Raw genomic sequence first — 26,915 nt, 5'->3', positions numbered from 1 at the left:
TGTGTCAAGCACTGGGTCCCCTTCAAGTTTGGGTAAAATTGTTTAGTTGGTCCAAACTCCAAGTTTCTGCAGGGCTCTTTCCATCTATTCAGTGGTCTTGTGTCATCTTACTTGTCTTCACTTAACTTTACTTATTTCCTTCTATCTCTGCGGAGATTTAGGGGAGTATGCTCTAGGTCTGCATGCCTGCTTCTGCATTCCTTTGGAGTCCTGCATGCCAAGTACAACTCTAAAATATCTTTTTGAGAGAGAACTGGCCTCCATAACCATTTCTTCTTCCTTCTTGGAATTCATTTCTCGAATTTTCTACCTCCCATTAAGACGGCTTTGAGATTCTGCCTTAAATACCTATTGAAATGAATGATAAGCCATCTAGTTTTAAAATAAAGGAGAAATTTAGTGTTTCTAGGCCAAATAATCTTCTGAAATTTCTCTTGGTTCCAGCTCTGAAAAGAATTAAAGTGGTATAGAAATTCAAGGCATCATGAAATTCAAGTAAAATAACTTTCACCTCAGCAGTGTTCTGAAAAACACACCAACAGGTGAGCTCTTACCAGTGGAATGAGCAGGCTAATGAGGTCTGTCAGAGGTTTGCTGAGCAGCAGCAGGTCCTCGGCGGCCTGAGTGTCCCCTCCTGAGCCAGACTTCTGCGCCTTGAGCAGGGACGAGACAAGGGGAGGGGGGGGAGGTTGGCGATTAGACACTTTGGCCAGAGGAGACAGATCCTCTCAGTCCAGGAGAGGAAGGGGGCTGAGGCAGCAATCCCCCACAGCCCCCTGAGGAGAGGTTATGCCTTGTTATAACAGGACAAGGAGCGCACACAGTGCCACCGCCACCAACTCAGGCTACAGAGGCCCACCTGGACGGCCCACAGATAAAGCAAGACCAAGGCTGTCCTTGAAAGAATGATGTTGATGTTCATGTACTAGGAAGGGGACTCTCTCTTTCCAACCATGCTGACATGGGGTGCTGCTACCCCCATCTTCCAGGTGAGAAAACTGAAGTTCAGAGAAATAGTTTGTTGAAAGCCCCACAGACAATGAGTGGCAAAGCCGGACCCCAAATCACAGATGCTCATTTCTCGTGGGCATTTTTATGCACATTATCTGATGCATACCATCATCGTATAATTCTGCTCTGCTTTCCTTCTCTGTATGCATGCGTATGCTTGAATACCATCTAGAATATTGGTCCAACGTACCAGCGCATGGACAGGCCTCAGACACAGGTCTCCGTTGCCAAGAAAGGACAGGCTTAAGTTGCATTGGAAAAAGAAAATGAGAAGCAAGTGGCTCTACTCTTAAGTGTGTCTGCTCTCAGGAGTTTTATGGGACTGTCTAATCTCTATTATAAGGGATGAATAATTTTATATTGAAAAAAGGCACTGACTATTGTGTTTGCTACAGTATATACACATTTCATTCACACACTTCCTCGCTGTTCTTAATTTCACTCAGAAGAAACCAAACTTCTTGTACGGACTGACCTCTGCCAGAGCCTTCAGAGCAGGCTGCAGACTGCCTGTCTCGGGTTATTAGCCTGTACTCTAGGACCCTTCTCATGAAGGCCCCGTTCCTTCTGGACAGAACTTGAGCTGCCTGCTTTCTCTGGCTCAGAGGGACTTGCACCTCTAGATAGCCAAGGGGAACCACCATAATCATAGCATGGAGCTTCCCTTTCCCCTCCCCACCCCCACCTCCAGCCTTCCCAACTGATTTTACCAGAAAGGTAGAATTTCCTCCAGAAAACAGATGTGTGGCACTACCCCAGAGGTCTGAACACTTCTGACTCTTGGCTGTTGATTCCGCCTTCAGAAGCACAGTGCAAGATAGGAGCACTGGGTGTTATACGCAAACAATGAATCATGGAAGACTACATCAAAAACTAATGATGTGATGTATGGTGATTAACATATAATAATAAAAAAATAAATTTAAAAAAATGGGGCGCCTGGGTGGCTCAGTCGTTAAGCGTCTGCCTTCGGCTCAGGTCATGATCCCGGGGTCCTGGGATCGAGCCCCACATCGGGCTCCCTGCTCCGCGGGAAGCCTGCTTCTCCCTCTCCTACTCCCCCTGCTTGTGTTTCTGCTCTCACTATGTCTCTCTCTGTCAAATAAGTAAATAAAATCTTAAAAAAAAAAAAAAAGAATACTGGCCTTTTCACATGAACACATTATCCTTTAGAGCAAACAGATTCTCTCTTGGGGAAGATAAGACAGTCTTGCAAACCAGCACCTGGACCGAGAGGGGGCATGATATGATGTCACTGCTTCCTTGCCAAACTCACGGAAGCAAGCAGATGGGGCCACAGAAGCAAGTGCACACTTGTAGGACTCTCCCACCAGGACATCCAGTGTCCTCCATAGCCTCTAAATCCACATAGCCATTTGTTATTGTTACCAAGAAACAGCCAGACCCTCCCCACCAGTATTCAGGTACCACCTCCTTGCAAAGCTGCCAAGGGTTCCAGAAAGAGAATGCTGCCTCTCTGCGCAACCAAGAACTTCACACCTGGAATGCAATAGAAACTCCTCTCCTTACAAAAATATGGGACTGCAATGGAAGCTCTGTGCACAGAGGGATCCCAGCAGGGTTTCCCACAGGAAGAAAAACAGAAGCTGAGCAACAATTTCAGGGGCCCAAGTTCACCTCTTCTCTCAGTCTATCTCCAGGTCCCTAATGTCACACTCCCTAAAGGCAGCCTCTTGATACCCACATCCATGGCCCACTGTCTGCATTTCGTAAAGGGCCCTTTCCGCAGCAAGGATTCTCTTTTCTGCTATGACACTGCTATTGTCCTCTCCATTCAGGCCCTCTGCCCTTGCCTCTGGTCTACAATTCACTTTCCCCCATCACGGCCGTATGGTAACTAACCTCACTACCAGCCATCCAGTGTTTTTGACCCAGCCAGTTACAGTCTAAGCAAGAGAAGATGGTAGACTGCACCAGGGAGGCAGCAGTAGTGTTTGAGAGAAGTGGTTGGACTTACTAGGTATTTAAGGTAAAATCTACATTATTGGAGGACAGATTAGATATGGAGTATGAAAAAAAGAAAAATTTTCAGGATGACTCCCGGGTTTCTAGTGTGCATAGCAGGAGGAAGGTGGCCAGCCTTGCTGGGGAGGCAAATTCCGAGTTGAGCTTTGGACATGTTGACTTTGAGGTGACAATGGGGGGGGGTTCTAGTGATTATTTGGAGAAAGCTGCTGGATCGTAAGGGTGGATTTCCTGGGAGGACTCTGGGTAGAAATATAAACTTAATAGTCTTAAACATATAAAACATGGAAATGTCAACTTATGAGCCATCTTTAACATTAAATGGCAACAGATCATTACTCAAAATGAGATAAGGAGTACAGTGTTAAAAAAATGAAAATAAACAAAAGGTCAGGCAAATACAGTTCTATTCTATCTAGCACTGCTACACGAATCTAGTGCATGCAGGTAGGTACTCAAGAGAGGTTTGTTAAATAAATACAGAGGTGGGGCACCTGGGTGGCTCGGTTGGTTAAGCATCTGCCTTCAGCTCAGGTCACAATCTCAGAGTCCTGGGATAGAGCGCAGGTCAGGTTCCCCACTCAGTGGGGAGTGTGCTTCTCCCTCTGCTCCTCCCCCCACAACTCATGCTCTCTCTCTCTCAAATTAATAAATAAAATGTTTTTTTAAAATTGAAAAAAAAAATAAACATGGAGGGAAGGCAGTTGTAGAGAACAAGAGCAGTCAATTCCTCAGGTAGCTACTGTCTGATGTCCCCACAATGGAGCACAACCCGCAATGGTGGCACCCGGACCAGTTCAGCACTCACTGTGCTCCCCAATCACCATCACGTGAGTGCTCACAATGCGCAGATGACACGATTCGGTCCCCACTCTGTAGGGTCGCACCGCCTGCTCCAAAGGATAGCATGCTTATAAACAACTGTGCTGAAGGTAGAGTGTGAAAGTAGAGGTGGACACAGTTTGGGTGGTGGGGGGAAGTAAGAGAAGATGACATGTGACTTCGTCATTTCCATGGTGGGAAGGAGGTCTACAGGGAAGAGTGTGGAGAACGGTGTTTCAGGGACCGGGAACCACAGGAGGAAAAGGCATGGGAGTGAAAGACTGAGAGCCGACTGTTTGGCATGGGAGCGGGCAGCACGGAGGCCTGGCAGATAAGGCTGGAAGGCACCCTGGGGCTGGATCATACCAGGCCTTGAATGTCTCACCAATGAGTAGAAGATCCCATCACAGATAATGAGATGTCACTGAGGTTTGCCACGGAAGGGAGAGGCATGGGGAGGATTATGAGCTATAGTAGAAAAATCTCCCTTGCATTTGGCGGCCAGGCAGAGGGTAGCTGATGGGCATGAGCAAAGGGAACACCACAGAGGAGTCAAACTGGATCATTTCAACAGACTCGTGTCCACATTCCAATCTTTCAGCAACACCAGCATGTTTGCATAGAAGCAGCAGTTTAACGGTCCCAAGATCACAAGAGCAGTGGATGAAGGTCCCCCATCACTTCACAAATGATAGTCAAGGCCCAGACGGGGGGGGGGGGGGGTTAGGGGACCTGGATTTAAATACTGAATTGGGCTTCCCGACCCCCCAAACTCAGTTAGGTTCTCTTCGCCCACATTCACCCTGCAGCACCCTGCACCTCACAGCAGCTGTGCGCTCACAGATGCAATGGGATGATGATTTCCTCGCCATTCGTGTAGCGACGGTCTTCCTTCTGAAACCGCGAGCTCCCCGAGTGCTAACACCCTTCCCTCTCTAGATCCCTACCGAAATCTCAGTACCCAGCCGTGTTCCGGGCTAATAAGTAGAGAAACAAACCGTAAATTAATTATTTTGTAAGCCTGCCGGGAGTCAATTCAGTCAGGAGCCGTGGCCTGAGCAGCCTCCTACATGCCAGGACACGACCTGAGGAAGTCATGGTCCACAGGAAGCCTTCTGTAAACAGGAATGTGAGGGGAGCACTTCTCTTCTTCTCGTTGTTAATGATACAGCGACCATTTAGTGCTTACCTTCCCTGGGCGCTATATATATATATATATATATATATATATATATATATATATACACACACACACAAGGCACTACCTATTTACATCTACTCACACATATCTTCTTCTCTTGTTTAAGTCATACGATGACCCAGCAGAGCAGTTTTTATCATTTCTACTCTGCATATGAGGAAACCGATATTAGGCATGTGAAGAAGCTTGCCCAAGGTCATATAGATGGAAAGTGGTGTGGCTGGGATTTGCATCCAAAGACCATCCCACACGAGTGAGTCTGGAGCATGTACTTGTCTTTGCTTCCACATCTCTCCCACACAACCCTCAGGTTAAACCAGGACCGATTTTGAATCACAAGGCATGTTGTGGGCAGGGACTGAACTCCTGATTCTAACACCCACCTTCCCATGGTCCCCGCCTCCCTAGTACACATTCTTACATTGTATCACTCTCCTCCCTGAAAAAGAAAAGCAAAGCACTTATCATTTAAACACTGGCAACCCTCAATTCTGCTGCTTGACAGTCATTCCTGTTAAAAGTAGATCAGGTTTTGAATGCAGAAGAATCCCCAGGGTGGAGCATGTTTATATATTTTCTTTTTACTTTATTTTTTTAAGATTTTATTTTTTTTTAATTTTTTTTATTTTTTAAAAGATTTTTTAATTTATTTATTTGAGAGACAGCAAGCACCCAGAGGGAGAGGGGGAGGGAGAAGCAGACTCCCCGCTGAGCAGAGAACCTGACATGGGGCTCGATCCCAGGACCCCGAGATCACAACCCCAGCTGAAGGCAGATGCTTAACTGACTGAGCCATCCAGGCGTCCCAAGATTTTATTTATTTATTTGAGAGAAAGCGAGAGAGAAAGAGCATGAGCAGGGTGAGGGGCAGCGGGAGAAACAGACTCTTTGATGAACAGGGAGCCCTATGCGGGGATCAATCCCGGGACTCTAGGATCATAACCTGAACTGAAGGCAGACATTCAACCAAATGAGCCACCCAGGCGCCCCTGGAGCATGTTTATAAATGGAAGAGGTTACCTTAGGTTTGGAAAGTACTTCTAGCTCCCTGTTCTAGGAGGATGTGTCTTTGATACACATGCAATTTCTTTTCCCAGCCCTTTCCCCTAATTCTGTCTCCAAGGACTCTACCTCTGTCAGATTGACACGGTATATGAAGATCAAAGTCAGCAGTCAAGGTCAAAAGCAATACGTGGCAGGTATTACAGGGGAAGATTTAGAAAGATGTTAGCAGTAAAATATACAGTGGTGTGCAAGAAATGAAAAAGTAAGACACAGTGATCTATCGGTACACTAGAAAATTTTAAAAAAGAAAAGAATTAGAAAATATTTTGTATTAAGGAGTTTTCTTTTAAAATCCTTGAATATCTCTCTAAATCACTTGTAATAAAAGGATTTCTATTGTTCTGGAATTTTTAAACTTCTGATCCTTTTTATCTACAATCTACAAAACATAATCTTTTACAGATTGATATCATCAAAGCATCTTGCAAGAGTACCTATCGATGGCGCCTTGAGGAATTACCTAAAACCACTGTCAAAACTGAAATAAGAAACAATATTCTCTGAAAAAACGCTAGGAAAGAGAGGAAAAGTGAAGAGAAATTTGTAACTCAGGATTGCGTAAGTACTTAACAGTGCTCTGTTAGCTTGCAATTCTTATGGATGAGCAAATAAAAACAACCAGGTAGTTTGAAGGCCACTTCCATCTACCGGCTTTACAAGTTTGGGTTAAACACTAACTATCATGTTTACTAAGGGGATCTTGGAATCATTTACTAAAATACACTGGACAAGCTAAACACTGACCAGCTCAATTGGGGATAAAAGATACCATTTATCAGAATGAAGAATAACAGAGAATAAACCAGAGTCTAGGGAATCATTCTTGGCTCTGCTACTATGACTCCTGGCAAAGTATCAAACAGCTTGTTTTCAACTTGAGCTTCTGCATCTCTCCAAGCCAGGATGCTACCATTAGATGTATATACCTCTTGCAATTTTACCAGGATTTTAAATATAGCAATGAGTCATCTTGGCTGTATGCTTTCACATAATCTAAGTATCAGCAGACTCAGTTGGTTAAATGAAATAGGCATGTGCGGGCACCTAACACCCAACACAGAAAGCACTCAATAAACCCGCATCCCCTTCCTTCCTTACAGCATGTTGCAAAGTAAATTCAGGTTATAGTTTGGGGTGAATTGACTTTCCCAGTAGCCACTGAACACACTTCTAATCCTCAAAAACTGTCTTGCAATTCCATGTTATTTGTCATAATAGAAAATGAGAAAATTTATGTTGTACATGTATGTATAAGAGTGTACAAACATGTGTGTATGTGTTTGCCTAAAATCTCAATCCATTGTCTGTAGCAAGTTAATTCATCCTGTTGAGGTGGACTGGAGCACCATCCCTAGACAGGAAAGATGGCACACTGAGGGGCCGGCCCTAGGGTGCCTGTAAGGCAAACGATCTCCTCCATCAGGAGACTTCCCCAACTAGCTCTTGGCAAGTGTTTCCTTAAGCCTCTCTTACTTTCCTTTCAGATTGTGTGATCACAGAATGTGTCCTTGACACTGGTCACGCCAAGATGGCTTATCTCGTAGTCTCTCTCTATACAATCAGATGTATTTTTTCAAAAATGAAGACACATTAGAGAAATATCAGAAAGGAGAGAACAAAAGGGAAGGGTGACATGGTGTAGGGTTGTTTAAGACATGGGAGGAGAGGCCCTGTACCTGCAGAGCCAGTCGAACGACGCTGGACGTGTAGGTCAGCATGCCATGCAGAATATCGAGCAGGGAGAAGAGGAGCGTGGCTGCCATCTCGTTGTTGTTCTTATTGTCCATGTCCAAGCACAGTGTGGCGGTTTCAGTGAAGAGGTCACAGACATGGCGGACCAGACCTGAGGGTAAAAAGGAGAAGGGTACAACATGCCTTGTAAATTACAAAATAATGTGTCATATAAACCCAACGGAGCAGGCATGTGTATTCTATGCTGCATAAACTTGAAGCAGTCTTTCAACTGTACTCGTACAGGATACCCTCAGGCAGGTTTTTAAAAATGCAGGTTTCCAGGCCTCACTCCCAGAGTCTGCTCAGGAGCCTGGGACGTGTTACATAAGCTCCCCACGTGACTTGATGCAAGGGTTCCCCAAATTACACTTTGAGAAACACGATCCTACATGAACAGGCTTCACAAGGACAGAGGGCTCCCTGACACTGGAAGAAAACATGTTACATACGAACATACTGTCTCCAGGTTCTCTGAGGTTCAGTTCTTCACAGTATGGATCAGGTTCTACAGGTGGACCCAGGGGACCCAAGGATCTACAAGTAATCAGGTCATTTCAAGAGGATAAAGCAATGAAGCATTTTTTTTTTCACATGTATTCCAAAAAAAAAAAAATTTGAAATGTAAGATCAACTATGATTTTAAGAAATCTGAAATTTAGAAATTTCTAGCTTCTATCATTTTGTCTCTGCAAACCTCATATTAAATTAACAGTGAAGTTGGTCTTCAACTTTTAGTTTGATGTAGTCTGTCACAAATAACACATTTGCAAAAGTAGGGGCATTATTATTTATATTTAAGTTGGCATTTTTATTGATACTATTATGTAGCATTACTCTTTGAATTCACAAAAATGATTCAGATGTAAATGTGGTGAAAATACAACACGCAGTGTTATAAACCTCAAATGGTGAAGGACCTTTGGCATCAGTAGATCATCTGAATGCTCTAGAAAAACTGAATCTTCAAAAATAAATATTTTACACAGGAGATGGTGGGAGGAAGCATGGGAAGGAGCTGTATACTAAGCTGGACTTTATTGGTCTTGCAATCCATTTGGCCCTAGTTTTCAGATGATCAATTGGATGGAAACTCTGCCAAGCACAGCCATCCCAGCTTTGGTATCTCTCCCAAACAATGCCATTGTCACTTCCAATAAAGCAACCAAGTTCTCCTAGACAAGTGCAGAGTAATTCTTAGACTTCAAAAGTAATTAATTTTGTCACTAAAGGCAGGGAGAAACCAAAATTATAGAGGTCTCAAAGTTGTACTCCTTGTGGCAAAGAGTGGTACAAGTCACAAAGCTAAAGATAAATATACTTGAAGAGAAGGTAGTATTAACTGTTGGCAAAATGGATCTATGACAAGGTTGGATTGCACATATCATGAACAACACACAGTATAGAAAAGCAATTATTATGACATGTACATGACACCAGAAGGCATTCTCCTCTGAGTCAGGCAGCTCATTCACACGCCATGAATCAGCACTTTGGCATTCATGAGTTGCAGATAGGGCAGAAGGGCTTTAAAACATAGTGTTTGGTAAATACATGCTGCAAGAGGTTTTCCTTTGGGGGTTTAGGATTACGTTGTGACACATCACGTAGAGGGTCAAAGGTGCAGTAGTGTGAGAACTATGTGAACAGCAGAGAAGGACGTGGCTCTTCACAGGGGGAGGCGGACCCCCAGATACCCTTCTCTACATGCTGCTTGACTCAGACTAAACAGCTGGTGAGCAACAGCGAGCGATCTTCCCGACCTTCATTCAGTCTTCAAGGAAAGAGTGCAAACAATGAATGCAATCGGATCCCCACTGGGACAGGAAGTCTTTCCAGCCTGCTAGGTGAAAAACAGGCAACAAATGCCACGTTCTGACTTTACACACTGAAGTCACCAGCTGTCGGGAAGGTGCTCATAGGAGATTAGAAATGAAACGTCACACAAAATATTTCTCCACAGCAGTGATAATGCCAGCAAGCTCATTAGTAGGATGTCAAGTGGTCTATTCTCAGCCATATATTCAGTGCTCTTCATGGCTAGAACTTTCACTTCAGGGTTAAAATACAGTTTTTCTCATTTAAACTTTTCATTATGAAAACAAAGAAAGTCACAAGACAGTTCTGTAAAAAGAACTCCCATCACTTTTTTCAACAGTTATCAACACTTTTGATCATCTTTGGTTACTCTATCCCCATGTTATTTTTTTAGGATTTTAAAGTAAACACCAGACATCATCTTATTTCTCCTGTAAATACTTCTGTAGAGTCTAACAGATAAAGGGTTTTTTTTTTAACATTACCACTTAATAAAATGAAACTTATTTAATATAGGCAATACGCAGCCTATGTTCAAAACTCAACTGTCTCAAACTGTCTTTTTAAGGATTAGTTTGTTGAAATCAGGATACAAACCAGGTCCACACATTCCATTTGGCTGCAGACCTTACATCTCCTTTAATGTCTAACAGTCTTTCCCCCGCCTGCAATTTTCATGCCATTTATTTTTGGAGAAGTTAGAACGTTGTTTTCCTATAGATTTTTTTTTTAAGATTTTATTTATTTGACAAAGACACAGTGAGAGAGGGAACACAAGCAGAGGGAGTGAGAGAGGGAGAAGCAGGTTTCCCGTGGAGCAGGGAGCCCGATGTGGGGCTCGATCCCAGGACCCCGGGATCACGACCTGAGCCGAAGGCAGACACTTAATGAATGAGCCACCCAGGTGCCCCTCCTGTAGATTTTCTTGTGGTGTTGTTCCTGTATCCCTGTACTTCCTGCAAAATGGTAATTGTAGTGACTAGAGACTCTATTTAATTCAGGTTCAATTATTTTGGCAATAATACTTGGGGCTGGGTCTCTACATGTCCTGTTGCATCATATCTGGAAGGATACACTGTCTAGCTGTTCTACACTTAACAATGTTAAAATTGATCAGGTTCAGGGATTATTAGCCTAACCCATTCATTATAAAGTTCAACATCAAATGTTACCTACTAAGGACCACCATCTAGTCCCACATTTCATTAGATAAGGGAAATACAGTAAGTTTCAAATTCTATCATTCCTTCTGTATTTTTTTCAGTTGGTTTTCCTCTATAAAGAATCTTCTTGGGGTGCCTCAGTGGCTCAGTCAGTTAAGCATCTGCATTTGGCTCAGGTCATGATCCCGGGGTCCTAGGATGAGCCCCACATAGGGCTCCCTCATCAGTGGGGAGCCTGGTTCTCCCTCTGCCCTGCCCCCTGCTCCTGCTCTCTCTCTCACTCACTGTCTCTCGAAGGAAGGAAGGAAATAAGGAAGGAAGGAGAAGGAAGAGAGAAAGAGAGAAAGAGAGGAAAAGAAAGAAAAGAAAGAAAAGAAAGAAAGAAAGAAAGAAAGTCTTCTTTTATCAACTATTTGGTTATCATAAAATATGGTTTGTAAAGGAAAGGCAGGATACGTGTTTGATAAATGTTTCTTTGTTGTCATTTACCAGTTTTCAGAACAATGATTTTGGAGTATTAGCAATTACCAAATGTGACTAATGGGGGAGAGGGTGGGGAAGCTAGAAACTACCAAAAGTTACTAATGAATTCATTTTGTGGCATCATTCTATGAATACAGTGGATTTTTAAAGAATACATTTTATGGATTTCAGTGGATTCAATCTTTTTTTTTTTAATATTCAACTTGTTTCCATCTTTGGCTACTGACAGCCCCTTGAAAGTGTCCCGGCCACTGCTATATAATATGTCCCAAGTTCATCTTAAGAATTCCTGCCTCAAACATATTAAATAAAATGAATTTAAATAAAAAATTCCTGTCTCAGACTGGGCATTAACTACTTCCCCAAGAAGCCCTGGTGTCTTTTAAGAAGAAACTGTATTTGGAAACCATGATCTGAGCACTAAGGATGCTCACTGCTACTGGGTCATTGATTCAGTGGATAGAGATAACAAATATGCATCAACAGAGAAAAATAATGACTTCACACCAATAATTCCAGTTTCAGAGTCCAGAAATGGACCCACACATATATGCTCACATAAATTGCAACAAATGAATTCTTTACAAAAAAACATTCTTTTCAACAAAAGGGGGTGGAAAAACTGAGTATCCATATGGGGAGAAGGATCCTTGACCACGACATCATATGATATGCAAAATTAGTTTCACACGAATCACAGATCTTCACATAAAAACTAAAACTGTAAAGGTTCTAGAATAAGACATAAAAGAAGATCTTTGTAACTAGGAGGCAGGCAATATTTCTAAGGTCTCAAAAAAGTATGGATCATTTAAAAATCAGTAAACTAAACTTCATCACAAAATTAAATATTTACAACATAGATATCTAATAAAGAACTTACATGCAGAATACACAAACAGTTCCTACAACTCAATAATAAAAAGACAATTTTAAAGATGGGTAAAAAACTTAAACAGTCTGTTCACAAAAGATGTATGTCAATAAGCACATGAAAAATGTTCAACATCATTAGTCATGAGAAAATGCAAATTAAAATCACAGTGAGATACCACCACACACAAACAGGAATAATTATAATGAAAAAAGCTGAGAATACCAAATGTTGGTAAGGATGTGGAGTGACCAGTACTCATATACACTGCTGATGGGAAATAGTTGCAGTTTTTGTAAATTTAAATATATAGTTAGTATATTACCTAGCAATTCCACTCCTAGGTATTTACCCAAGTAAAATGAAAACCTATATCCACAGAAAGACTCATTAGACCTTTATTCAAAATAGCCCCAAGCTAGAGATAGCCCAGCTGTCCATCAAGAGAAGAATGGGCAAACACATTAAGATATATTCATACAGGGGCGCCTGGGTGGCTCAGTTGGTTAAGCAACTGCCTTCGGCTAAGTTCATGATCCTGGAGTCCCGGGATCGAGTCCCACATCGGGCTCCCTGCTCAGCGGGGAGTCTGCTTCTCCCTCTGATCCTCCCCCTCTCATGCTCTCTGTCTCCCATTCTCTCTCTCTCAGATAAATAAATAAAATCTTTTAAAAAAAAAAAGATATATTCATACAATGGAATACTAGTCAGCAATAAAAAGAAATGAGCCACTGAATCCCACAAGGACATGGATGAATCTCAAAAAGGGTGCTGAGAGATAGACACCAGAAACAGGTGTATAAACTCAGTGGTATGATTACATCTATAAGATTCTGGAAAAAATATCTATGTTGATTGAGATCAGAATAGTAGTTGCCTCTAGGGAAGGGACAGGATGGAACCTTCTAAAGTGATGGAAATTTTCCATACTTTGACAGTGCAGCCTGTGCTGGGATGATAGCAGCATTTACTGAGCACTGCTCTGTGTCTGGCAATGGGCCTTTACTTGGCTTTTTACATTTAATACCTCACCTGAATTCTGTAACAGCTCTGCGAGGCAGATGCTAATATCTCCATTTTATATAAGCAAAAACAAAGACTCAAGTAACAAGTTCAAGGTCACAGAGTTAAGTACAAGTCACAGAAGTGATTTGAACCCATGTATAACTCCAAAGTCAATATCGTGGAGCCTCTTGGACAAACCAGTGGGGAACTGAGACCAGAAGACCAATGAGTAGGCCACTGAGGTCATGCCATAACCAAGTGCTGGTGGGAAGCAAGGAGGAAGGCAGACACATCACTAAAGCAATGTGACTTATAACTTTGTGGCAACAGTGGAATGGGGCCAAAAAGGGTCAATAAGGAATAGAAGAACTATATCAGCACTGGAAGAACTGGGGAGTGAGTTTTCTAGGCACTATAAGATAGCTTTTAAGACATGAGTTTGAGATAACATCCAAAAGCCAATGACCAAAGGCAGTTGGAGATTAAAATCTAGAAACTGGGTAGCAGTCAAGACCGGAGAAAACAGAAATTGAAGATGACCAGAGAGAGCGGAAGGGTTCCCAAAGGACAGTCAAGACAGACAAGCAAGACAAGCAGCACTGAGCAAATCCCAGACAGGGGCAGGCTTTACAGAAGAAAGGAAGGAAAAGGTGTTTAGTAACACCTTATTCAAAATTTATTCAATTTCTCAATAAGAGAAATAATCATGATAACATAATCATGTCGTAGATAAAAAAGGAATGACTAGAATTTAAAAAAAGAAAAAGGTGTCAAGGAAGGGTGTTTCATCACCACAGTTCATAAGCCTGAGGAAAGTTCACTGTCATTTCCAGGCAACTGATACCAGTCGTTGGTAATCCTGTGGCCTGAAGTCAAACTTCAAGTTACTGGATCTTTCTTGGTACACTTTCCCCAAAAACCCTGTATGTTTTGACATGTTTGCTTCCACACCGTGTCCAGAATTTCCCCATAGAGGGAGTTAGGAAATACTGTTTCTTGGAAGGAAGGGCTTGAACCTGCATTTGCATAAGGCTGACCATATCCACTATGGAGCAAAATGAGGGACCGATCTTTGTCCCCTCATCTTACCCCAGGGGACTCAAGGATTAGATTGCTAATACTGGCAAAGCTCTGTGAATAAGCTAAAACAGAATGCGTTTTACTAAAGTGGAGAAATAACTCTAAGAAGGAGGCAAAGGGAAGGAAAGGACATTGACATTCCCCTACTTGTATTCTTTTATTCTTCTCCACAGTTAAGCGCTAATCAAGAGAAAGATACTCTTACCTCCAAAGAGAGAGAGTCAAGTTCAGGGACATTGCCAGGGCTGTGTTCTCCAGAGTGAAAATTCTCCAAGGGAGTCAACTCTCAGTGGGCATGGGTGTATGGCTCTTTCCACTCTCTTCTTCTACTAAGGCTGGTATACAGCATAGCCAGAGGCCTGCACCCCTGGGAAAGGTCTGGCCATGGTTTTTTGTTTTTTGTTTTTTTCCTCTCTCTCTCCCCCCTCTCTCATCCAGACCCAGTCTGAGATTTAGTAGCTACCTGTGGCTTAGGTCAGCTCTGTTCCAGACCCCTGGGCAAATGCACAGCCCCTGGATGTGTCTCCCGCCTCTCTCCACTGGTACAAGCTGGTACGCATCTGTGTGAAGGGGAAAGGGAGGCTCCCCTGACTGAGTGTTAAGATGCAAGACTGATGTTTCAACACTGAGGCAAATACACAGGGAAAGTCACAACCAACTTTGTTCCCAGTCTGGCAGGTGGACCTAATATAGGAAGTAAGGCTAAAAGCAACCTTCTATGCAGACCCACATAATAAAGAAGGTTTCTGTGCCTTGCTTGTCCATCAGCTCCCTCAGAGATGCTATACAAAGGTATCTGAAATGGGGCTCTAGCATTTCCCAGGCCTCTGGTCAAACGTCATTGTAGGAACTTATTAATACTCCATCCTAACACCTCAAAGAGAAATCAAAATTCATCAAGCTACAGAACCCAAGAATTACTGTGCATTAATTACAACCAACTCATCAAAAAAAAAAAAATCCAAGAATTATTTTGTATTAATTATAAGCAAATCTCTAAAGGAGTCATCCCCATGAGTTATTTTCAAGTGTTTGATGTTCTGGGAATATTCATGTGCATGAGCTATTTCCAGCTCCGGTCACTGTGTCCTGATTATTATTTTTTCAAAATCTGTTGGACTAGAGAGATAATATGAGAGTACACTTTGAATCACCAAGCTTTTGAAAGTAATTTATATTTCTATCATTAATGATTTGAACACAACATTCTAAATCCAAATGTAACCTCCCCAAATTGAGGCTTTCTTGTGGATAATTTTATATCTGCATCATACAAACATGTGGCCCTTTCCCCTAGGGCTCATGAAAGTCACCCTGAACAGACAATCTGGAAGAGGAGTATAAAGGCATCTGTGAGATGTGATGTGGGAAAATTGTTTTTTCCCAAACTGATCAGTGCTGTACCACCAAATGCAGAATCACAACAAATCAGCTGAGTTAAAAGTCTGCTTTGAAACAGAAAACCATGGAGGGCGAAAGTGGCAATGCCCATCCTGGACACACGGGCAGGGTAAATGGAGGCATCTGTAAACTCAGGGTCCTGAGCCAGAGCAGCCAAGCACACAAAACCTGCTCTGGCTAAAGGTTAATGAGCAGCCACACACACAGAGATATGACCCCAAATGAAAATATGTCCCATTTCTCAGTCTAAAAAATTTAGGAACCCTCTTAGTGCAGGTTTTTGCCTCTGTTATTCCAGCCCCTTCTTGGGAGACCCTGGGTGTCTACACCATGCTGTAGGCTTCATTCTCCCCATGCAATTGCGGTCCCAAATCTGCATGCCCTCTGCCTTGGAGCTTTGGCTTCCATGCTACATCTCAAGCCTTCCCTCTCACACCCTGCCCAAACACCAGGGCCCATGGGAGCCTGGCTTTCCCCAGTTAGGAGAAGGACACTGAAAAAATTTCACTTGATGCGTAGGACCCACCAATTCCCAACGCTGTATTCTGCTGAAATGAAGTAACCCATCAAACCTGAAAGCTGGAAGTACGTCATGGTCAGAGGCTGGGCACTTCTCAAATATGACAGAGGCGAATGTTTTAATTAATAATCCCCCCCGCAAACCTGAAGGGACTCTCTATATGAGAGTATCTTAAAAACAACCTTGCCCCAGCTCCCCTGAACCCACAGTGGTCCCTGGACCCCCATGATTAGTACAGAATCAGTCTAGCACTTAACTCCAAGGACAAGAGAACACTGTATTGACTTATTCCAAGTATACAATTTATTCTGGTCACCTGCCCCAGGAGACTGCAATGCCCTTTCCTGTTTGAAGCAGAGACCCTGCATTTTAGCAACATGGAAACCTACTTCTATGTCCCCCCTCTCCATGCATATTTGAAAGGTAAAAAATTTTGGATAGAATAAGCTCAATTACAAAATCGCCGAAAAGAGAAGTTTAACACGTGAGGGATTTATGCACTAAAACATACACTCTTTTTGATTACTCAGATAGCTAAAGTAGCTTAGAATTGATTTACACAAATATATCTGGAGCCATTTTTGAAAGGGAGGACACAAAAAGTAGAAGTGGGTGTTAATTTCATATCCAAAACTTAAGATATAATGTTGTTTATGACTAATTCAAAAAAGTAAATTTTATTAACTCAAAGGTGCACCAAGTTTTCAATTTCTACCAGGAAATGAAGGAGTAAAGGAATGACTGATTATATATGTACAATGCCCAGGAAAGTGCTGGAAGAGAGTGGGGTGGAAGAACAGGGAAGGAAACCTTCTCAGGAGGGAGTGTGACTCCTCTTAGCAGCAACACCCCCCAGGGTCTACTCCCAAAGCGTGAAAGCTTTGTCCAATTGAATTCTGACTTCAGTGCAGCACTTGCTGAAGTATGAAGGGGCTTTTATGAGCTGGGCCCTGAGCTAGAGCACATCCTCTTGAGTTCCACATACCACATCTTCCCTCCTTCCCTGTGATCTATCTATGAGCTGGCAGGGCAACATTCAGGAGAGAACATGAATCATTCATTCAATTCCTGGTTCATCTGCAATATGCTGAGCATTTATAATGTAAATTTTATAGGGCTCAATGAGGAAGGAACTAGAAAAAACTCAAGAAATGATCCCTTCCCTTCAGGGCCCACAAAAAGGTATCCACATGTGAAACAGATCATGGAATAAAATGCTATCTTGGTGCTATCAGGCAGAGGGAGTGATGATCCAAGTCATGCTTGTCATTTTTTCTTATACTCTGTAAAAATTCAATTAATACATGTATGACACAGACAATACAAAGGTCCCTGACATCCCATTTCCTCAAAACTCACCATGCATAAGGGTTTGCTGTAGAGGGCATAGGAAATACATGCAAATACACGCAAACATAGATGCACGGAATATAGCCCATAGCTTGCTATTTTTCACTGAAGGATGTATCAGAGACTTCTATATCTTACCCCATTCCATAATAAAACGCTAACTTGTTCTTTTAAGTAACTGCACAGTGTCCCGTGTTAAGATGAAATTCCATGATACAGCCAGCAATCCCAAGAAGGACGGGTGAAGTTCAGGCACCACCCGGCTACTGTACAGCGTTCACTCTACACAAAGTGACTGTCTCCAGCCACAGCCAGCTGTTTCCTTCCCCTGGAGTCCCAGAAATGGGCAGCAGAGGCAAGAGCTCCTCTCTAAGGAACACATTCCAACATTTGAAACAGGAAGTGGCAGCGGCGATGCCTCATCTCAAGGACTGAGGAGCAAGAACACTAGGTGTAGGAAGGGTGGAAAGGAAAATGATGGGGGTGGGAGAGAAACTTGGGGGGCAGGGGCTCCGAGTATCATGTTTGGTTCTAGCTGTTCCTGGGGCCCAAGAATGATTCGTATCTTGAGCTCCATCAGACATGCTCTCTCTGGTAAGACATTTTCTTTTTTTTCATGTGGCTAATCTGAATTTCTGATATGTGTATGTAAGAGTCCTAACCAGCTCAAGGGACTGGGAGTTCTACTTGTTTTTTTAAGTCTTCCTTTAGTGGGACAGAGTATCAAGCTCCCAGCCGTCAAATTTCAAGTTAGTTATCTTCAAAAGTGTCATGCTTTCTCGACCCCATGCGTTATCCACCCTCCTCATCTTCCCTTTCAATCTATATTTATTTTTTAATTTTTTATTTTTTTCAGAGTCAAAGCCTTCCTGCAGTCCAGGTCACCTTCTTCTCCCCAGAGGCAACTAGTTTCGCTTCTTTTACCTAATTATCATTCCTTGCCCCCATTTCTCTAAATAATACACACTTGCATTTTTTGAGTTGCAGGCATTATCTATTGACTTCCTCCTATGCTGGAAGGAAGATGCAGCTCTTTCCCCATGCCCTACCTCACACCCACACAGCTCCCACTCCTCATTCCCCCACTATAGGTATCTCTTACTTTCAATCAGATTGACAGTGATTACATCATTATGACTATATAAACACTATTCCCAATTAAGTCACATGGAAAACTATGATTATTTTTCCTTTCCTGGGCAACTTCATGTTTCCTCTAGAGTTAATAACTTTGAAGACTCGACTCTCATTTTAATGGTGCTTTGGGAGTGTGGTAGGGTGATTAATGCCCCCTCCCCCAAAGATACCCATATCCTAATTCCTGGAAACTGTGTCACCTTACATGGAAAAGGGAACTTTGCAAATGTGATTTGGTTAAGGATCTTTTTTTTTTTAAGATTTTATTTACTTATTTGTCAGAGAGCGCGAGCACAAGCTTGGGGGGCGGGGAGCAGCAGGCTCCCTGCTGAGCAAGAAGCCCAATGGGGGACTCAATCCTGGGACCCCAGGATCATGACCTGAGCCACAGTCAGATGCCTGACCGACTGAGCCACCCAGGCGTCCCATCGGTTAAGGACCTTGAGATAGATTATCCTGGATGATCCAAATGGGCCCAATGTAATCACAAATATTCCTATAGGAGGGAAGCAGGAGGTCAGACTGAACAGGTGATGTGAAGACAGAAGTACGACGTTGCAGTGACACAAGGGCCAAGAAACAAGGAACACAGGCAGCAGCTAGAAGCTTTTCAGCTTGGGTTTTCAAGGCAAGGAAACAGAAGCCTCCTGAAGGAATGAAGCTGCCAACATCTTGACTTTAGACTCTTGATCTCCAGAATTGTAAGAGAATACATTTTTGTGTTGTTTTAAGCCACCAAACTTGTGGCTTTGTTACAACAGCAATAAGAAGCCAATACAAGGAGGCAGCAAAAGTAATTCCCTTTGTCAAGTCCGTCATCTTGACCCAGAAGTCCTCAGCTACTTCCTGCTGATGAGATGCACTTCTGAGTCTGCGTCAGCTGAGGACCAAGAACTTAAAGAACCCGAGTTGGATAATACCAGAGACACTATTTTCACTACGTTGTTCTGGGAAAAATTTATGAACTGGCTTATTTTTGGTCATCCAAAAATATATCAAATTATAGCACAGGAAACTCCTTGGATTGGGAGCCACACATCCTGGTGTCAGCACTATCAGAACCTAACAGAGTGACTGTGGTAAACTCATTCCATTTTCCTGAGCCCTAATTTCCTTGTTAGAAAATAAAGAAGGAGCACTCTGTGATATTGGAGGTTTCTCTTAGCTCTAATATTTTATAAGTCAGAATGTGGCAAATGAATATTAAATAGTACTCATTTACTCTAAACCTATTAAAACTCCATAGGGAAAATTATTTCCATACACTATCAATGAAGACATAGGATAACAAACTGGTACTATTATTTATAAATCAATACTCCAAAGCTAAAAATTAGATATTAGAATAAGCCATGCAGAGAAAGAATGATGATAGTAAACACCTCTAGGGCTCTTACCATGTGCAAAGTACTATTCTAAGTGCTTTAACAGATATCTAACCAAAAATCCCCTTAACTCCATTTTACAGATGATGAAACTGAAGTTTGGAAAGGTTGAGTAACTGCCACAGCCATCTGGCTCCAGTCTACACTATTACTCATTCTGCAAGACTGCGTTTTGGTAACTGAAAATGGAAAAGGAGGAAAAGAAGGACTATCTGTGAAGTTTGTTGTGCGAATACAAAACAAAATACAGGGGCACCTGGGAGGCACAGTAGGTTGAACCTCCAACTCTTGGTTTCTGCTCGGGTTGTGATCTAAGGTCTGGAGATCAAGGCCCACAATAGCTCCTCTGAGCTCAGCAGGGAGTCTGCTTAAGACTCTGTCTCCTTCTCCCTCTGTTCCTCCCTCCTGCACGCAGGTGCACGTTCTCTCTCACTTTCTCTCAATAAATAACTAATCTTTTAAAAAATACAAAAAACAACCGGTTTTAGAAAGATGAAATTAGGAACAGATAAGGCTAAGAAAGGGGAGGGGGAGGGGAACACATACCAAGGTGAATCTCTCACCACTAGAGAAATATAAAGGGCTAAAAAATAAGTAAACAGAAAGAAGGGAAAGAAAATTGACACACTGTGCCTTGAAAATAAATCTGCTTCGTTAAAATCTTATTTTGCAAAAGCTATTTTAGCATTTGTACACAGCAGGTCTGTTATCCCATGACAATCTTCTACTTCAGTGACATCTTTCTGCATTAGTTAATTAACAGGTGCCACTCACAGTGAGCCCATTGAGCTGCTGCTGCAGGAGACACGGAGCAATATTAGGTATTCAATACCAGTGCTGTCAAGTAAATGACAACAATCAGGGAATGCATTTCATTTTTAGTTTTCTAGTGGAGAAAATAAATATTACTTAGGAAGAATTTGATATGCACCTTCTACATATCAAATTTCTGAGAAAAATTTGAAGGCACATTGGAAATCAATTCAAGCTATAAAGGAACTTGTAAATGCTCACTTAAATTTGAATGTAAAAAATGAAGCCTTCAGAAATAACCACAGAGGAAAATAAATGAAGAAACGTGGTTAACAAAGCTGAAGAGCATTTAAAAAAAAAAAAAAAAAAAAAACCAGAAGAGCATAATACTCATTCTTTACCTTCTTGCACTTGACTTCCTGATGGCTCTTGTCACATCTTATCTTTTGGAAAGGTGGCCTCCTTCTTTTGATTTAGAAGACACCCCACTCTTCTGAGTTTCCTCCCTGCCCATTCCTTCTCAATCTCCTGGAGCACTTTTCTCCAAAACCCTACAATCAAGTATACTTATCTGATGAATGTCTGTGTTGCCTACGAGACCATAAATCCTACAAGAGCAGAAAACACATCTGTTTGGGTTATTCCTATCTAATCTAAGCCTTGCACAGACCCTGGCTCATAGCAGGTTCTCAAGAAACATGTGTTGAGTAACTAACATTATATGACCAAAGAAGGGCTCATTCTAGAAATTCACAGCTGATTAATCATTAGAAAGCCCACTATTGGAAATTACATTGAACAGTGTGTGGAAATAAAGATCACTCAAAGGAGAACAAGCAGAGGCTATTCAGAGCTTGCTATAGCAAGGGGGTCAGCCACTATCCCTTGCATTTGGAAGAGACTCAAAGACAGGCAGGGGAGTGGGAAAGCTTTATAGAAGAAAGACAGAAAGGCTTCAGGTATGCACTGATTGGAAGCTGTTGGTATGGGGAAGCTGAAAGCAGGTTAACTCGAAGTAGGGCATGTCATGTTATTGGTTTAGGGAGATTTGGGTTTCTGTGGTTGGTCCTGAGTCGGAAGCAGGGGCAAAACTTAAGGAAGCTGACAGTTACTGACCAAGCCCCGACCAATTTGTGCCAACTGCTACAAAGGAAGTGGTTTGGCATCCCGGAGTGGTTCCCACAGAGGCTGTAGTGTGGCTTCCTGGGCTAGGTGCTGCAGAGGTTGGGAGTCAGAGTTCTATTTTCATATCTGAACTGGCCAATGGCCATTTACATATAGCCTCTCAAGAGTGGAGGCATACCCATTAAGGTCAGGAACTGGAAAAGGATGCCCACTCCCAATTTTCATTCAAAATTCCTTGGCTAATCTAGCCAAGGCAATGATAATAATATGTAACTACTCCAATAGTTAATAGGCTTCTCTAAAAGCCTACTTAGGGAGGGGATCAATGAGATTTGAACTCATTAAAAAAAAATGAAGCAGAACTACATGTATTGACATAGACATATGTCTATCACATCAAATATGGAAAACCAAGTTAAAAAATAGTACACATAGAATAACAGCATGTAGAGAAGGAATTTAAGAGTCACTGAACATGTCCTATCTTTCAAGCACTGTGCTCTTTTACACACACAGTACCTTTACACACATCTCATTCAATCTGCCGTGACCTCCCAGTTATCCCCACTACCCTGCAGATGAGAAGGTGGGGACCTTCCAGATAACTGGAAGTGAGGAAGAGCCCCAGACCCAGATTCTTCCTCACTACCTTGTACTGCTTGGTAAGCCTTTACACATGAGGAAAACCCAGTTCATCGACCCAGGTGAGTTCACTTTTTCACTTCATACCCTTCTGCACTCATGAATGTGTTTATATTGAATACACATTATCTCTTTTTTTTTAAGATTTTATTTATTTATTTGACAGTGAGAGAGAGAGCGAGAGCAGGAACACAAGCAGGGGGAGTGGGAGAGGGAGAAGCAGGCTTCCAGCTGAGCAGGGAGCCCGACGCAGGGCTCGATCCCAGGGCCCTGGGATCATGACCTGAGCTGAAGGCAGACACTTAATGACTGAGCCACCCAGGCGCCCCCACACATTACTTTTATGATCAGAAAAGTTACAGTTATTTTACATCTTTAAAAAATAAAAAGAAGAAGGAATGATATAGTACTTTAGACACTTTTGGACCTGCGAATAAAGGCTACTGCTCAGGGTTCAGACTGAACCTCTGTAACACCATGTGAGACTCTTATTCCATTCTGACACCTTTGTGAGGCCTGTTCCACCTTGAAGGAAGTCTCAAGTGTCTCAGCCATGAGAAGCCTGATACCAAGGAAAGAAATACTACCTGGCATCTTGGGGGACATTAGAGGGCTGGCTTTGCCTATCTAGTTGGGATGGCTTTGGCACAGGGGCATAATGCGAAAACCAAGGAGAGAGAAAATGGTGCTGAAAAACATGATAAGCTCTCATCATCCATGATAAGCAGTCTCATCCCTTTTCAGGACCCACCCCTCGTCCGTAAGCTCCACCCCAGTCCCTCTGCCTTGTCCAAACCTTCCACCCCCTGCCTCCCTGTCCGAGTCACTCACCTCATATAAGTCTTCCTCATCTCTCCCTTCACCTGTCTTTTTCAACTAAGCCAATTTCTCAGTTCCAAAGAAAACCTTCAACTGGCCTTGCTGCCCCCAAAAATACCATCCTATCCCTCTTTCCTTTACTGACAATGTAGACAAATCTGTTTCCTTTCCATTTTTTCTTCTAGTAAAGTCACCATTAGATTTTTCAAAAGGTACTTTACCACAGCACTTCACCTCTTTTCAACCCTGGCTTGTTTCTCACTGCCCTCCTGGGTTCTCTGTCGCTCATCGCCAGCTGGCTGGTAACAGAATACTTCATTGGGCACAATGGGATGGTAACAGGATCTTTCTGAAGACCAGAGCATCTAGACGGCAGGGTGTGGCATGCTTTCATTCTCTAGCTTGGCCCAGTGCTTCATAATCAATACGTGAATCTCCTCTGATAATGAAGCCAAATCCTACTAATAACTTGACAAGACAAAGAGCAACACCATCTCCCTTCCTGGCACAATCCTTTCTTCTCCCACCCAACCTGGGTAGAAGTAGATGCTTTCCCCCCTAACCTTCATCTCCTCTGAGACTCTGCAAAGTTCTTTCCAGGATAAGAAATGCACCTACTGTGCCTGCTGTGTTTTCAAGCTAGTCAGCACTAACGCACCCTGAGAGCCAGTAAACGTAATTCTACTATGGATTACTCACTGATCCCATTCCAGAAAGACTGTCTCTCAGATGTCACCTCCCACCAATCTTGGCTAGCAACATTCTAGTTGCTAGATTCTAATTATAAAGCCTAAAACATGGGCGATTAACACACAGGCTGTGACTAGAATTATCCTCACATACGAATTCTTTCACTTTCCCAACTTATTTACCCGATTCAGAGGACAGGACTCCCAAACCGACATCTTTAGGAAGAGGCCAAAGGCATGGTGAGTTTTTCCTCTCCCTGGGATCTGTAACCTCCTCCCTCTCAACCTGTATGCCTGACACTCAGTCCCAGCTGTGCCCCTTTCGCCACGCCCCTGTATGCTGCACCAGCTCCTTTCCTGTTCCGGGTTGGGCTGGTAGGTATCACCACACACCTACAGTTACAGTTTTCGCCTCCTGCAATTCTGCTTCCAATCTCCATCCCACCAGCAGGGTGGCCTAATCTTGCTTGGCATCACTGAGAGAATGTTCCCGCACTGCTAAGAGAGCCTGAGCACCGACCTTGCCATCTCTTACCTGGCTGAGCATTCAAGGCCCTCCACACTCTGGCTCCAGCCCAGCCTGCCAATACAAACCCACTCTTGCAGCCCGGATGTACATCCTCACCCCCCCACCCCCCCACCGCGCTCTCTTCCTTCACTCCTGCCTCTATGCTCGGCTCCCACTGCTCTTTGCGGCTAAGGTGGCCTCTCTTCCTCATCTTGCCTCCAGTCTCCACTTCACTCGTGCACTTTCACTCACCACTTTCTCCTTTGAAAGCTTCTGTTTACACCATCCATTTGTGCAGTATCGTCCTGTATTGCTACTTATCCTTACACATAAAATGTTTCTCCCCAACGAGACCACAAACTCCCCAAGAAAGGAACTATCATGGAATAAAAAAGGTATTTTAGAAATATTGAATACATATATTTGAATTGCACAAGGCGCTTTTTGTGAGTTCTACACTGTCTATCACAGTGTTTCGAATATTGAAGATATTCAGTAAATACCTTTTGAATGAACAAACAAATGACTAATTTAGACCACTGGCATTTGAGGGTATGAATATATCTTGTGCATCATTCTACCCAGAGCCCATCTCAGTGGACTCAATAAATCTTTGGGTGAATGTCAGTGAGAAAAGCAGACAGAGGAAGGGGACAGTGTTTAGGTGAAGGTTATGAATATCATGGTTTAGAATTTGCTGTAAAAAAGTAAAACATTCAGTGGAAGAGTAATAGTCACTTAGAAGGTAGAAGATCCCATTTACAACAGCAACAAAAGTAGATGAGATACTTAAGAATAGATGTATCAAGGACCCTGCAAGGTCCACATGAAGAAACAAACATTAATGAGGGATAAAGAATCAGACAAACAACTGGAGAGCCATACCATATTTTTGGCTAGAAAAGCTCAAAATCATAAACATGTTGATTCTTCCTAAGTTAATCTATGAATTAAAAGTAATTGCAAAGGGGCGCCTGGGTGGCTCAGTCGTTAAGCGTCTGCCTTCGGCTCAGGTCATGATCCCAGGGTCCTGGGATCGAGCTCCGCATCGGGCTCCCTGCTCTGCGGGAAGCCTGCTTCTTCCTCTCCCACTCCCCCTGCTTGTGCTCCTGCTCTCGCTGTGTCTCTCTCTGTCACATAAATAAATAAAATCTTTAAAAAAAAAAGTAATTGCAAAAACATTAGGACTCAACATGTTTTTTGAAACTAGACAAGCTAATTACAAAGTTATTGTGGGGAAAAAATCAAAAGGTAAAATAGCAAGGAAACTCTTAAAATAGGTAAAGTAACTAGAAGTGGGAACTATCCCAATCAAATGTCTAACTACATAACAATACCATGAAAATTAAAAGAGTTAGGCACTGACATGTGAGTAAATAAAAATGAAAGGGAAAAATGAAGAGGCCAAAATCTGCACAAAAATACACAGATATTTAATATGACGGCATTTCAGATTGATGGAGAAAAGATGGAACGTTCACTTAACAGTACTACTGAGGAGTGATAAAATAATAAATCCTACTCTCAAGACTTAAAACCAAATATATTTCAAGTAGATCAATGATTTAGTAATCAAAACTGAATCCATAAAAGTAACAGAAAAAAATTAAGGAGAATTTAGAGTTGAGAAAGCATTCCTAATAGGACACAAAACCCAGAAGCTATAAAAGAGTTGTTAAATAATACTTACTAAAACTCTAATTTCTGTAGCAAAATACAACTTAATAAAATTAAACGTCAATAACTAAGTGTAAATATTTGCATAACATATCACAGGAGTCAATTTTCACTTACTTGTATTGAACACTGAGAAACTGGTAAGAAAACACTAGAAACACACAAAAAGTGGTCAAAGAAAACGAACAGAGAAATATTTCCAAGAGAAGGAAATACAAATGGCTCATATGTAAAAGAAGAGATGCTCATAATAAGTAAACTTCAAAATAAAAAGAGACTGAGAGAGGACTGTGATATCCAGTCACAATGGTATAACTGGCACCAAACTCACCCTTCATAAGCAAGATTAAACCTAGACTAAACACATGACCCAACCCTTTTTCAGATGTTAGACAACAAATAGTACAGGATTCTGATTCCTGAAAGAGAGGAGATGCAGGAAATAAGCCCTATAATCACCCTGGTATTCTTTCTGTCTTTCCTGGCATTTCTCCTTTTGAGGTACTTTCCCGACGAAGGCATGAGGTTGTGGGACTCAGAGCAGAGCAGCCTCACTTTGCTGCGCAGCAGGAGAGTGGAGCTAGGGTTTGCTGAGGCAGCTGGAGTTTACCAGGCAGATTAATGAAGGGAGTGAAGCTGCTCAGAAAAGCAGTTTCGGAAATCTGCATAG

General features: G+C 42.5%; 1 protein-coding gene across 6 annotated transcripts in view; it reads right to left on the bottom strand.

The window, feature by feature from the left end:
- Positions 1 to 26,915, bottom strand: part of ULK4 (unc-51 like kinase 4) — a 599,599-nt gene that overhangs the window by 176,681 nt on the left and 396,003 nt on the right. For 5 of the 6 annotated variants that reach the window (XM_064589489.1, XM_064589506.1, XM_064589495.1 and 2 more), the window contains 2 exons: positions 7,762 to 7,928; positions 555 to 653 (listed from right to left, as the gene is read on the bottom strand). In XM_064589489.1, coding sequence (XP_064445559.1) covers positions 555 to 653; positions 7,762 to 7,928 — 266 coding nt within the window. The remainder of the gene's footprint in view (positions 1 to 554; positions 654 to 7,761; positions 7,929 to 26,915) is intronic. The other variant, XM_064589509.1, reaches the window with a different exon arrangement.

The sequence above is a fragment of the Mirounga angustirostris genome, unplaced genomic scaffold (genome assembly GCF_029215605.1).
Source record: "Mirounga angustirostris isolate CCGP_5_RB_7025 unplaced genomic scaffold, mMirAng1.0.hap1 SCAF_1, whole genome shotgun sequence".
NCBI classification, from domain to species: Eukaryota; Metazoa; Chordata; class Mammalia; order Carnivora; family Phocidae; genus Mirounga; species Mirounga angustirostris.
Note: the sequence above shows the minus strand (reverse complement) of the source record. Positions and strands in the feature narration are given on the sequence as shown.